Source organism: Macaca thibetana, chromosome 10, assembly GCF_024542745.1.
Source record: "Macaca thibetana thibetana isolate TM-01 chromosome 10, ASM2454274v1, whole genome shotgun sequence".
Classification (NCBI taxonomy): domain Eukaryota; kingdom Metazoa; phylum Chordata; class Mammalia; order Primates; family Cercopithecidae; genus Macaca; species Macaca thibetana.
Window position 1 is genome coordinate 72,513,607 of NC_065587.1, and position 14,079 is coordinate 72,527,685.

General features: G+C 56.4%; 1 protein-coding gene across 5 annotated transcripts; it reads left to right on the plus strand.

The window, feature by feature from the left end:
• The first annotated feature begins 1,681 nt into the window (after positions 1–1,681).
• On the plus strand, positions 1,682–11,965 carry CDC25B (cell division cycle 25B). Of its 5 annotated transcripts, none has more exons than XM_050745221.1 (17): positions 1,682–1,973; positions 2,382–2,583; positions 3,509–3,594; positions 4,252–4,303; positions 6,125–6,166; positions 6,303–6,339; positions 6,585–6,707; positions 6,813–6,935; positions 7,084–7,218; positions 7,552–7,632; positions 7,753–7,929; positions 8,110–8,205; positions 8,735–8,797; positions 8,959–9,057; positions 9,255–9,388; positions 10,421–10,532; positions 10,668–11,965. In XM_050745221.1, exons 1-17 carry the CDS (start codon positions 1,964–1,966, stop codon positions 10,806–10,808), a joined length of 1,713 nt encoding a protein of 570 aa, XP_050601178.1. In that variant the 5' UTR covers positions 1,682–1,963; the 3' UTR covers positions 10,809–11,965. The 5 variants fall into 5 exon arrangements, with proteins under 5 accessions (XP_050601178.1, XP_050601176.1, XP_050601177.1 ...); XM_050745219.1 differs by having other exon boundaries at positions 1,682–1,730; positions 3,467–3,594; XM_050745220.1 differs by having other exon boundaries at positions 1,682–1,730.
• Positions 11,966–14,079: the final 2,114 nt, after the last annotated feature.

Genomic DNA, 14,079 nt, shown 5'->3' on the forward strand with positions numbered 1-14,079 from the left:
GTTCAAGACCAGCCTGGCCAACATGGCAAAACCCTGTCTCTACTGAAAATAAAAAATTGGCCGGGAATGGTGGCGGGCACCTGTAATTCCAGCTACTCGGGAGGCTGAGGCAGGAAAATCGCTTGAACCCAGGAGGCGGAGGTTGCAGTGAGCCGAGATCACGCCACTGCCCTTAAGTCTAGGTGACACGGTGAGACTCCATCTCAAACAAACAAACAAACAAAAAAACCCAGAACCCCTCTATGGTCTTGCCCACCTCCCCACTCACCGGCCCAGAGGTGACCTGACTGGGATTTCAAGGGATTCAACAGTATAATGCCCACCCTGCATTGTTGCCCTGTATGTTGGCTGGGTGAGGGGTAGGGGGGATACCTGCTGTGTTTATTTTGAAAACGCAAATCTTGGGGGTTTTATTTCTGGTTTTGGGGCTGGGTAGCCTCACAAGGGCACTTCCCCCTTCCCTCCTGGCACTAAGGGCAGTCACATCCTCACTGGAAGTAGTGGCTGGAGGTCCAGGGCATGACCCCTGAACCAGGGAGGATGAACCGGAAATTCAGTCTTGCAGAGCCCTCTGCACAGCACAGGAACTGGGCAAAATGTGGAGAAAAGGAAAGGTCATGGTTCCCACGTTGGCCACCCCTCTCAGGTGGGGCTGGGGTCTTCCCCTCCCCTTCACGTGCATTGGCCCACCAAGCCCCCCATCACCAGGCCCTCCCTTTTGCCACCCCCAAAAATTTGGGTCCGGGTGGCTGGGACTTCACTAGAAGGGGCGCTCCTGCCTTGCTGAACTGCAGCCCGCCCCCCTACTGCCCGCCCAGCCAGAGGCCACTTCTAACCTGGAGAGACCGTATGCTATATGAAAGCTGCTTACTACCCACTGGCTTTTCAGTGCAGCCTTCAGGCCTCTTGTTCCAGGAGGCCTGGAAAACGGGCGGGGCTGGAAGGCATTTAGATAATTGGAAGATGGGCCTGGCGCTGTGGCTCATGCCTGCAATCCCAGCACTTTGGGAGGCCTAGGCAGGTGGATCACGACGTCAGGAGTTCGAGACCAGCCTGACCAATATGGTGAAACCCCGTCTTTACTAAAAATACAAAAAATTAATCAGGTGTGGTGGCGTGCGCCTGTAGTCCCAGCTATTCGGGAGGCTGAGGCAGAAGAATCGCTTGAACCCGGGAGGCGGAGCTTGCAGTGAGCAGAGATCACCGAGTCACTCCAGCCGGGTTGACAGAGCGAGACTCCATCTCAAAAAAAAAAAAAAAAAAAAAAAGGAAAAAGAAAAAGATAATTGGAAGATGCTTGGCTTAAATGAATGACAAATTCAGCCTCTCTGGTCTGGTCATCAAAGAAACACCAATTAAATAATATGGTGCCATTGCCACCAAGTTAGCTAAGTCATCAATGGGCGTGATACTTAATTAACTTCTCTGGTTGCTGACACCCTCCTCGACCCCCAGCCGCGGAAATCCATGCCTAGTTCCACCATTCAGAGCCTCTACTGGGGCTGCCGCGAAAATTGGACTGGTTGGGGTAACATCTAACCTGGGGTCCCCCGAAAGCGCCCGTCAGTTCCGCTTGGGGGCCCCACTGCCCTCCCACCTCCTAAGCTGGGCGCTCCGCCTGCGAATGACGTTTTGCTGCTGCTCAGCGCAGCCACTTGCGGGGGCGGGGAGGCTGCTGCCCAACCGCGTGACCTTGAACGAATTAATGAACTTCACGCCTCAACGTCCAGGTCTGTAAAATGGGGTATCTAACGCAGACCGCACAGCCCAGCTGTGTTTAGCAAACTTCCGGGAGCCGGTTGGAGCCTCTCCCCGTCCCTAGCGGTGATACCAGGTGACGATATGCCGCGGGGGGTCCAGCGGAGGCCACCCTAGGGCGTTGCTGCTGCCTTTGGGAGTATGGAGCTCCAAACCATGTCGCGACAGGAGGATTTCGGGAGGCCTGGATCCTCGCGCCAGGGGGATGTGCGAGGGTATGGGATGATTCCTAATTCCTCCGGCCCACCCAAAGCCTAGATATCCAGCCTCCGCGCCTCTTGCCCTGAGGGCCCCGCCCTCAATCCCGCCCTCCTCTAACCCGCTACCCCATTGGTGGCGTCCGGCGGCGCGGCCGCTGTTATTTTTCGAATATATAAGGAGGTGGAAGTGGCAGCTGCAACTAGAGGCTTCCCAGGCTGGTGCCTGAGCCCTGCGTCCCTCGTCCCCGCCCTCCCCGCATCCCTCTCCTCCCTCGCGCCTAGCCCTGTGGCTCTTCCTCCCTCCCTCCCTTCCCCCCCTCACCCCCTCCGCGCCCGCTGCCTCCCTCGGCCCAGCCAGCTGTGCCGGCGTTTGTTGGCTGCCTTGCGCCCGGCCCTCCAGCCAGCTTTCTGCCGGCCCCGCAGCGATGGAGGTGCCCCAGCCGGAGCCCGCGCCAGGCTCGGCTCTCAGTCCAGCATGCGTGCGCGGTGGCGCCCAGCGTCCCGGCCACCTCCCGGGCCTCCTGCTGGGATCTCATGGCCTCCTGGTGTCTCCGGTGCGCGCGACCGCTTCCTCGCCGGTCACCACCCTCACCCAGACCATGCATGACCTCGCCGGGCTTGGCAGGTAGGACACCCCAAGGAGGCTGGATATGGGGGTGAGAGGCCCGGTCTGGAGTCCTGGGCCTCCTGGAGAACCGGGCATGGTATTCGAATCCAGGAGGTGGAGTCCGGGGGAGGCATCCTGGGCAGTGGAGAGGTACGCCCTTGTCCCTTCACAGGGGCCCAGGACATGGGAGGTGAGACCTGGGCTGTGTCCCCCACACCCTCCAGGTGACCTGCTCTCAGTCTACACAAGCCTCTCCAAGTCTTTCCCCTCACTCCCTCCTCCCTCATTGTGCCTCCACCACGCTGCCTCCCTAATCTCTGCCCAGATAGCCACCATTTTGCTCCAGGATGGGATTCCCAAGCCTGGAGAGGGAACTTGAGGGTGGCAGAGCCGTAGGGCACTCACACATCCATACCCCCGCTCCCTCCACCCCAATTCTGCCCCCAGAATTAAGGCAATTAATTAAACACTGATCCTGCTCCCTAAGTGCAAGGGGAGAGCTGGGTTGTTCCAGTAGGAGAACCTGGTCTTGGTCCATCCTTCAGGAAGAATCCTGGAAAGGTGGGGGTCTGACAGTTTAGGGGAAGGCTCTCCGGGGCGTCTCGGCTAGACCACCAACCCCTAGGCTGGTCTCCATCCAGGCCACCTTGCTCACACCCTGGGCTCACCTTCCCCTGCACCTGGGAGGACCTTTCCTAAACCAGTCAACAAAGAGAAGCCCCTTTAGGACCTCTGTAGAATGAACCTGCCTTGAGCTGAGAAGAGGGCCGGCCCTCAGGGCCATTGCTTTCCCGCTGTAGCATTTCACTCAGTTCTTTTCTCAGTGAGGGAGTGGGAACGTGGGCTAGCGAGGCCTTGAACCCCACCTTTCTCCTTTCCCGGGTCCCTGCTCCTTTCCCAGTGAAACCCCAAAGAGTCAGGTAGGGACCCTGCTCTTCCACAGCCACAGCCGCCTGACGCGCCTATCCCTGTCTCGACGGGCATCTGAATCCTCCCTGTCGTCAGATTCCTCCGAATCTTCTGATGCAGGTGAGGCCCAGGGGAGCCTGGGGAGATCTGCCAGTGCCAGGAGAGTTTGTGGGGGCTGCCTGGGCCTCTCGATTTCCCTGCGGATCAAACTAACATCCTCCCCACAACCTGGTGGGCCCAGGAGCCTTTCCCCCACCCTCCACAGAGATGGGAGGAAGACACACCTCATGTGGGGCTCACCACACCCAATGTGGACTGGCTGAGTGGATGAGAGGGTGGGGCCCTCTACGCTAGATGAGATCTTACCTGTGTAAAACCACACACCAAAGTTCCTAAACCACAGCCCTACCTGGGAAGCACCCAGGGCTGAGTTGGTCTTGAGAACATTCTTAGTCTATAACCTCTTCTTTAAAAATCTGTTGTCTCTTCTAGAACAAATTGTTTGAAATCAGTTCAAGAAAAATGCTTAGCGAGCATTGTGGTTTAAAGACACATATAAAGAAATTTCCATAGTAAACAGGGAGTGGCATCCTGTACCATTTGGGAGACGATGTGTCAGCTCTCGGGGTCCATGATTGGATTTTGTTTCATTTTCTAATGTGCCAAAGTCCAAACTAGAAACTTTTCTTTTTCTTTTTTTTTTCTTATTGGGACATGGTTGGGGAAAGTATACAGAAAGTGCCACTACTTTCAAACCAAGGTGCTCTGTCCCCTCAGGTCTCTGCATGGATTCCCCCAGCCCTGTGGACCCCCAGATGGCGGAGCAGACGTGAGTAGAGAAGGGAATGTCTACTACCAAGCAATCAGCACCTGCCTTTAAGAATCCTGGTTCTAGCATAAACTCACTGAGGAGGCCTGGGGAAACAGGCAGACCATGAGGTGGCTTCAGGATCCCCATGGCCGGGGGGCTCACTAACCTTCTCAGGCCTTGGGATTCTGCTCCCTGTCTCAGAGAAGGATCTGCTCTCATGGGAGCCAACCAAGAGTGGGCTCAGGGCCAGGGGTGGTGGGGACAGTGGCCATTGGGAGAGCAGATACTAGGCTACAGCCCATGTCTTGCAGGAATACAAGCCCAGCGTATGTCCCGTTTTTCTTTCTTGCCTATACCCTTTTTTTTCTGTGAAATATTACAATTAAAAAATATGATCCAGTTAATTCAGAACTTTAACTCACTCTAGGCCAAACAAAACACAGTTGCCTGCAGATTGATTTGGCTCTTGGCCAATGAGCAACCTTTGACTTCGATGACACTTGACCCTCTGGCCAGCCCTGGCCTAGGCTCTTCGTGCAAGGGAATGGAGAGAGAGTTGGTGGGCTCTGGCCTGGACAGACACCTTCCCCTTGGCTGTGGGCATGGGTGGTGTCTTGCAGAGCACAGCTGTTCCTGTCCAGTTGTTAAAGCCCAAGCAGCTGGGCAGCTGCCAGCCATTAGTAGGGACAGCTGGGCATCCCTAGCCTGTGCTGGGGACTGTGGCTTTGGGTTTAGGGTAGTGACTTGTCTTACCTCCCATTGCCTTTGATCAGACTACGCTGGGCTGCAGATTGGTTCACAAACAGGAAATGGGGAGAGGATTGGGTGGGGTCGGGGGACTGCAGGTTGGTTTTGGTGGCAGCACAGAGCAGTCTTGCCCTACCCCCAAGGCCCATGTGCAAGCCAATGAAACTGGTCATCCCTGATGCTGGGTCGGCTAGGCACAGCAGCCCCCCCAGGGGGGGATCCCCCTCATACTTTATCCCTGAGTGGTTCCCTGCCTCACACCTGCTTTGACAGTTATACAGTTTCTCAGAAAGAAGCTCTGTGTGTGTGTGTCGATGCACAAAAGCTCTGCGTGGCAGGTGGTCTCCTGTAACACGGCTGGGGGGTAGGGCCTCAGAGGGAACATGTGTTGGAATCCCTTGCCTGCTGGCCTCTTCTAAGGCAGAAGGAGGGGGTGGGACAGAGGCTGGTCCTGGAAAATTCCATAAGAGGGAGGAGAGGATGTGGCCCTGCACGTTTGTCACTAGGGGGTCTGCTGTATCAGACTGGAGCTGATTGGGGGACCCCTAAAGCAGGCCCCAGTCCTGGGAGGACCGGGAGCCAGGCCAGCTCCTCACAGGGGAGAGGAAGCCTCGCCTTGTTGTCCAGGCCCTGGAGACACCCACATTGCTGGGTGCCCCTGGCCTATCACCATAGGATGGATGGATGCCTTTCCTGGCAGCCATATGGCCCCGCTGAGGTGATTTGCATACAGGTGGAAGGCCTGGTGCAGGCTGGCGAGACTGTTGCCTTGGTGACGCCTCCCTGACCCTGTGACCTGCCCCAGCTGTCTCTATCACTGCCATTCTCTGGGCTTTCTTTCATTCAGGGCAGCCTTTAAAATTCTAGGCTGCCTCTTATCTCCCCCCTCCCCAATACCTGGGCCCCCTGATGGTTGGGCGTTCCTCCTACCCAACCCCTTCCACTGGCTTGAGCCCTGGCCCTTGTCTTTGCCCTTATTCCCCCCTGGACTGGAGACCTGGTGCTGGGAACTGGGGGACTGGGGGCCTGGTGCTGGGGTGGGTGATGGGTGCGAAGGGAGGATAGGTTGCATGGGACCCTTCTCTGTCCTAGGTTTGAACAGGCCATCCAGGCAGCCAGCCGGGTCATTCGAAAGTAAGTGTTCCCGGACCTCTTCCATCTACCACGGGCTTTCCCCTAGGATGTATAGGGCTCCCGAAGGGCATGCTACATGCTCTCGGTCCCTGCCCTGCCTCTCCCAGCTCTCACCTGTCCCCATTTCCTCCTGTAGAGAGCAGTTTGCCATCAGACGCTTCCAGTCTATGCCGGTGAGTGTCTTTGAGGCCTGACTGAGGCTTAGACATGCTGGCCAGGCATGGGGTAGATAAGCAGGAGGCATCCAGGGATCACCTCCCAGCTGGGTGTCCCAGGCAGGCTGTGGGAGATGGGGTTTCAGAGGTAGAACTAGGTAAGTGGGAGGAGCTGGAGGAGAGGTGGAGAAGGTAGGGCCTGGGCTGGTGCCGGAGTAATGCAGCCTTCATTCCTCTGCCTGCCGCCCTGCCTGGCTCTCTAGGTGAGGCTGCTGGGTCAAAGCCCTGTGCTTCGGAACATCACCAACTCCCAGGCGCCCGACGGCCAGAGGAAGAGCGAGGCGGGCGGTGGAGCTGCCAGCAGCTCTGGGGAAGACAAGGAGAACGTGCGCTTCTGGAAGACCGGGATGGGAGCTCTCCGGGGAGAGGAGGGGGCATGCTGGGGTGGTTTCCTGGCACGTGAGGACCCTCCTCTCCCATCTTGGCTGCAGGATGGGTTTGTCTTCAAGATGCCATGGAAGCCCACACATCCCAGCTCCACCCATGCTCTGGCAGAGTGGGCCAGCCGCAGGGAAGCCTTTGCCCAGAGGCCCAGCTCGGCCCCCGACCTGATGGTACATCCAGAGAGCTGACCCCTGGCAGGGGCCTGGGGAGGCAGCCTGAGGGAAGAGGAGGGTGGCCCTGAGCCCCCACTTTCCTCAAGATGATGGGGGTGGGAACTGTCCCCACCTCTAAGTCTGTGTCTGCCTGTCATGTGGACAGTGTCTCAGTCCTGAGCGGAAGATGGAAGTGGAGGAGCTCAGCCCCCTGGCCCGAGGTCGCTTCTCTCTCACCCCTGCAGAGGGGGATACCGAGGAAGATGATGGATTTGTGGACATCCTAGAGAGTGACTTAAAGGTAAACAGACTTGTCCCGCCAGGCCCCTACCTCCCCATCTCTGGGTTCACCCAAAAGAAGAGAGCTCTGAGCCCCTGTGGCAGGACCGTGACCTCGTTCCAGTGTCAGAAGAAGAATTTGAGGTAACCGAGTAACAGCCTAACCTCTGGCCAATCAGAGAAGAGCAGGTGGCTGGTGCCACAGTGGAGGGGAGGTTGCGGAGGTGGGGGAGCGTCTCACCCCAACCTGGGGTTTGCCAGGGAAACAGGGAAGGCTGTGCTGGAGGATTCCGGGACTGGAGGGGTTTGGCCTATGCCTGTGGGTGTGACCCTATCCTTGCTAATCCGGCCTCAGGATGATGATGCAGTTCCTCCAGGCATGGAGAGTCTCATTAGCGCCCCACTGGTCAAGACCTTGCAAAAGGAAGAGGAACAGGTGGGCCTCTGGGGTGGCCCCTCCAAATTTGGAGGCATGGGGTCCATCCTACCCTCCAGTGGATTTGAGGGATGGGGTGGGGCCTGGGCACTCTGATCCCTAACCTGCTATCTCCACCAGGACCTGGTCATGTACAGCAAGTGCCAGCGGCTCTTCCGCTCTCCGTCCATGCCCTGCAGCGTGATCCGGCCCATCCTTAAGAGGCTGGAGCGGCCCCAGGACAGGGACACGCCCGTGCAGAATAAGCGGAGGCGGAGCGTGACCCCTCCTGAGGAGCAGCAGGAGCCTGAGGAACCTGTGAGTGCCTTCCTCCTGGAGCCCACTTTTGCATGAACCTGGGCAGCCACCCCCTTGGCTAAGTTTGTGGCAGAGGGCAGGTGGCAGCCTGGGCATGGCAGAGAAAGGGGGTACCAGCTAGACAGGGCATTGAGGGGCAGCCCCACCCTGACCCTGGCCTCCACCTGACTCACTTTCTAGAAAGTCCGCGTCCTCCGCTCAAAATCACTGTGTCACGATGAGATTGAGAACCTCCTGGACAGTGACCACCGACAGCTGATTGGAGATTACTCTAAGGTACCTGCAGCAGCAAAGGGCCCCTTGGGGGCTTGACCTCTTACTGACTAGGGGTCCTCTAGCCTAGGGGCTGCTTGGGTTTCTCCCTTTCCCCAGAGCTCCCCTTTTCTTTGTCCTTTGTATCTTTTCATCCTTTGTTCTCATATAGACTCCTCCCTCTGGCCCTCCTTGTCTCCTGACTCCACCTCAAGTCAGTCCAGGCATCTGTTGCGTCTCCATCTTATTTCCAAGCTCATACCTAGCTTGGAACCCCGTCATGCCTCACGTTCGGGCTTGGCAGAGGGTAGGGAGCAGAGTGTGGAGTTCATCTCTTCCACTTCCCTTTTTCATTTCCCTTTCCCCTTGGAAGGTTGTTCCCTGGGTGTCAGACCCAAGAGGCCCTCTCAGTTGCTATGGGACCCAGAGCTGAATTTGAAGGCCAAAGCAGGTGTGGCCTCTGAGTTTGGGAATGAAACTTCATTCTTTCCAGGCTCCTGGTCTTACCAGTTTAACTTTTTCCTCTCTCCCGCATCTCTTCCCTTCCCTTCAGGCCTTCCTCCTACAGACGGTAGATGGAAAGCACCAAGACCTCAAGTACATCTCACCAGAAACGGTAAACAGCGTTGCGCCATTTTCTAGGCATATTTGGGACTGTAGCTCCGTTGTTGACCTTCCCTGGGGACAGGCTGTATGGGCTATGCCAGAGGACAGGCTAGGGCCACCTGCTGGCTGTCAGCCTGACCTTCTGGAACCAACCCCCATGACCTCCTACAGATGGTGGCTCTGTTGATGGGCAAGTTCAGCAACATCGTGGATAAGTTTGTGATTGTGGACTGCAGATACCCCTATGAGTATGAAGGCGGGCACATCAAGGTAAGGTGGGGCAATGGGCAGAGGCCCTGAAGATCCCACCTGGTTTAGGTCCTTGCTCTGCCAAGAGCAAGAATGGGTGGAGGACGGGTGCCCCCTCTTGTGGGGAGGGTTCCTACCAAGAGAAGGACAGGGACTGCAGGGGGAGGGGCCTGCCTCCTGGGCCCAGGGCTGTGCCTGACCTCTGGCTCCTCTGACAGACTGCGGTGAACTTGCCCCTGGAACGCGACGCCGAGAGCTTCCTGCTGCAGAGCCCCATCACACCCTGTAGCCTGGACAAGAGAGTCATCCTCATTTTCCACTGTGAATTCTCATCTGAGCGTGGGCCCCGCATGTGAGTCCCAGCTCCGCCCAGCCAGCTAGTGTCTGCCCCGGCCTTCCCTGCCCAGGCTCGCAGGTGCTGGCACCATTGCGATGGCCAGGGGTGCAAATCCGGGTTCTACTCTGTCCCATCTGATGGCCTAGAGCTGACCTCAGCCCCGCTTCACTGCGCATGGTACCCACCTCCCATCTCCCTCACTGTCCTGCCTATCAAACCTCATGTCCACCCCCCATCCATTGCTGCCACCCTCAGAAAATCTAGTTCCAAGTCTCTAGCAGTGTCTTTCTCGAAATCTAAGGGCCCCATGTCAGTCCCCAGTGACACTGACCCTCCCCATGTTCAGTGCTGTTAGGTCTCCATTGGAACCTCCTCCACTGGCATCCACAGCACCTGGGCCCTCCCTGGCTAAGCTCCTTCTGTCCCTATTCCTGTTCTGCCTGGCCATCTGTCCTCCCACCCCTGCCTCCTTCTGGGTTGCCACTGGTCCATCAGACTGCTAGTGACTCCCCAGTCTGGTCTTACCCATGTGGTGGGAATCTGTACCCAGATGCCCCTTACAGAGTCACATCCCTGTGGCCCTCCCATCTTCTCCAGGCATCCCAGCATGTGGCACCCACCTCCACCCGGGCACCAGGCCTGGGCACTGGCTTCAGTCTTGGGTCCTCCTCCTCCCTTCTTCCCACCGCTGATCCTCACTGGGTCTTGTCCAGGAGTGGCCCGAATGGGTCCCTTGAATTTGGCCCACTTGTCTCCTCTCCTGCTTCTCCTTTCCTGGTCCAGGCACAGATATCTCTAACAAAGATGGTGCAACTGCTTTCTAGAAACAGAGAGCTCATCCCCTTGATTTTACCTTCTTCCTTCTACCTCCCCACCCTCTTCTGTAGCCAGACTAATCTAAAAAGTGTTCTTTTGGTTACATTTCTGTGCTCAAAGCCTTCTGTGGCTCCCCAAGGCCCTCAAAGGAGGGGACGTGGGGAATAGGTCCCATGATGTACAAGCCACTGCATGTCCCATTCTGACCACACCCTGCCCATGACGCCCCAGGTGCCGTTTCATCAGGGAACGAGACCGTGCTGTTAACGACTACCCCAGCCTCTACTACCCCGAGATGTATATCCTGAAAGGCGGCTACAAGGAGTTCTTCCCTCAGCACCCGGTAGCGTGGGTGGGGAAGGCCACAATCTGTGAGGGTTGGCTTGGCCAGGCTGGAGCCATGGGAGGGGGGTGGGAGGATTGGGTCCCTGTCAAACATACCCATTCCACTGCATTGAACCCTCCTATCCTGCCCTAGAACTTCTGTGAACCCCAGGACTACCGGCCCATGAACCATGAGGCCTTCAAGGATGAGCTGAAGACCTTCCGCCTCAAGACTCGCAGCTGGGCTGGGGAGCGGAGCCGGCGGGAGCTCTGTAGCCGGCTGCAGGACCAGTGAGGGCCTGCATCAGTCCTGCTACCTCCCTTGCCTTTCCAGGCCTGAAGCCAGCTGCCCTATGGGCCTGCCAGGCTGAGGGCCTGCTGGAGGCCTCAGGTGCTGTCCATGGGAAGGATGGTGTGGGTGTCCTGCCTGTCTGCCCCAGCCCCGATTCCCTTGTGTCATCCCATCATTTTCCATATCCTGGTGCCCCCCACCCCTGGAAGAGCCCAGTCTGTTGAGTTAGTTAAGTTGGGTTAATACCAGCCTAAAGGCAGTATTTTGTGTCCTCAAGGAGCTTCTTGTTTCCTTGTTAGGGTTAACCCCTCATCTTCCTGTGTCCTGAAAAGCTCCTTTGTGTGTGTGTCAGCGGAGGCTGGGGGAGAGCTATGGTCCCTGAGGATGGGTCAGAGCTAACCTCCTTCCTGGCCTGGGAGTCAGCTCTCTGCCCTGTGTACTTCCCGGGCCAGGACTGCCCCTAACCTCTGTAGGAACCGTGGTATGTCTGCCATGTTGCCCCTTTCTCTTTTCCTCTTTCCTGTCCCACCATACAAGCACCTCCAGCCTGAACAGAAGCTCTTACTCTTTCCTATTTCAGTGTTACCTGTGTGCTTGGTCTGTTTGACTTTATACCCATCTCAGGACATTTCCGTAGACTGTTTAGGTTCCCCTGTCAAATATCAGTTACCCACTCAGTCCCAGTTTTGTTGCCCCAGAAAGGGATGTTATTATCCTTGGGGGCTCCCAGGGCAAGGGCTAAGGCCTGAATCGTGAGCCTGCTGGAAGCCCAGCCCCTACTGCTGTGAACCCTGGGGCCTGACTGGTCAGAACTTGCTGCTGTCTTGTTGCGGATGGATGGAAGGTTGGATGGATGGGTGGATGGCCGTAGATGGCCGTGGATGCACAGTGCCTTGCACACCCAAACCAGGTGGAAGCATTTTGGTGAGCATGACAGCCTGCAGCAGGAATATATGTGTGTCTATTTGTGTGGACAGAAATATTTACACTTAGGGTTTGGATCTATTCAAGAGGAACTATTCAAGTCAGAAGCAGCTAAACCAAGGACTCAGCACCCTCTGGATTCTGAATCTCAAGATGGGGGCAGGGCTGTGCTTGAAGGCCCTGCTGAGTCATCTGTTAGGGCCTTGGTTCAATAAAGCACTGAGCAAGTTGAGAAACCAGCATTGTGTCCTGTGGGACCCTGGGCAAGACCCTAGCACCCTGCCGATGGCAGGATTGGGGTAGGGGACAGGTCAGCAGAGGCTGGAAGAGTTGCTGGAGAGGTGCCCTCATACTCTTGTCCCCTCTTCTTCCAATGTCTTCCATCTCTCGGGTGATGCTCCTGCCAGGACTTTGGATTCAATCCCTCCTTCCCCTCACCTGACCTCCCAAGCACTTCTAGGCTTGCCCTTCCTAAAATTGGCACCGAAAGGCAAGAGTGACCTCATCACTCAAGGATCATTAATGCCTTCCCATTGTCCTCAGGATAAACTTAAAGAACTCCTGGCAGCCAGGCGTAGTGACTCACGCCTGTAATCCCAGCACTTTGGGAGGCTGAGGTGGGCGGATCACAAAGTCATGAGTTCGAGACCAGCCTGGCCAATATGGTGAAACCCCATCTCTACTAAAAATACAAAGATTAGCAAGGTGTGGTGGCACGCGCCTGTAGTCCCAGCTACTTGGGAGGCTGAGGCAGAAGAATCTCTTGAACCTGGGAGGCAGAGGTTGCAGTGAGCTGAGATCGTGCCACTGCACTCCAGCCTGGGCAACAGACCGAGATTCCATCTCAAAAAAAAATAACTCCTGGCATGGCCTTTTAAGATTTGGGCCCTTGCCAGCCTCATTCCCTCAAGAAAGTGGGAAAGAGCCAATCTGGGAGCACAGACCAAACCCAGATTTCTGAGGAAATTCTCCCTGAATACCACTGCAGGTGACGCTCCCCCCAGCACCACCCACACAAATGGGACCTGTGCGATGGGAGGGACTCCTTTGCATCTGTGTATATAAGATGCTGTCTTTGTCTGATACAGAGTGCACACATGTCAGGCGTGCTTACCACTTTCTGGGACAGTTCATCTATGTTGTGAAGTAGGTGATGCAATGATTATTCACCCCATTTTGCAGATGGGAAAATGGAGGCTATTTCCTATCAGAACAGAAAAAGGGGACTCCAGATCCCCATGCTGAGTCTAAAGGACACCTGCCCTATCTCTAGCTTGTTCTCCCAAATTTCTTATGCCCAAGAGCTTGGTCTTCACTCCTGGTTCAGAGCCCTCTGCAAGAACACAATAGGTGGGAGTTATTGGGGTGTGGTTTTGGTCTTGGGGCTGGGCTGTGCTCAGGGAGGGAAGGGACCTCAAGGCTTCAGAAGTCCCCCCCACCTAGCAGGCAGCGATAGAAAGGCGAACGTTTATTTAGTGAGAGGATTTGCCCCAGAAAAGGGGAAATAGTTGTGCAGACCCCTGAGAAAGGGAGATGGAGGAGGGGAGAGGATGGGCCCCGGGCACCATCATGCTGGCATGCCTGCTCCACCCTAAGTGCTTAGGGGGTCTTGTGAAGCCACCCTTCCTCCTGGTTTCACAGAGGAAAGCGGCTTCAGAAGCTCAGAGAAGGCACTCATTTGCCCCAGGTCACACAGAAGCAGCCATTTCAGCCTTCCCAGGAGTATCCCATCCCTCCTTACCTCCCACCTTAATCCCAGAACAGCCAGGCAGGTGGGGCTGGGCAGCCTCACTTCTGCTGTGAGCATCCTCTTCCCACTCCGGGATCAGGCCACGTGGTGAGAAGGAAACATGGGCTGAGTGTCTACAATGCCCAGGCCTTGTGCCAAGTGCTGACGTCCTTGGCCACATCTGTTCCCATTGTAACTCACCATCGGAGTCTTAGCTGTAGCCATGGGATACTTAGTATGCTCTAGACACTTTTAGATATAATGTCTCCTAAGCCCACCCAGCAGGTATTCAGCTCCTTTTGCAGGAGAGATGGGGGGATTGGTCAAGCCAGGAGACAGCTCTTCCCTAAGAGAAGGCCCTGGTGCTGACATCTCTGCTGAGGAGGCAGGAGCCTGGGCCTGGGAAAGGGGGTGCTATGGGCTTGCCTCTCAGTTTCTGACTCGGGACCCCCTCTGCCCTGGAAAGTTCAGGGAGATAGGGGCAGGGGTGTCTTGTCTCCCTTCCCCCTCAGCAAGAGAAGCTATAACTTTCTTCCTGGATGTGCTAAAGGGAAGTGGATCAGGCAGGAAGGCAGTTTAAAATCCCAGGCTGCCAGCCAGCTTTAAAAGTTGTTTAGCTTT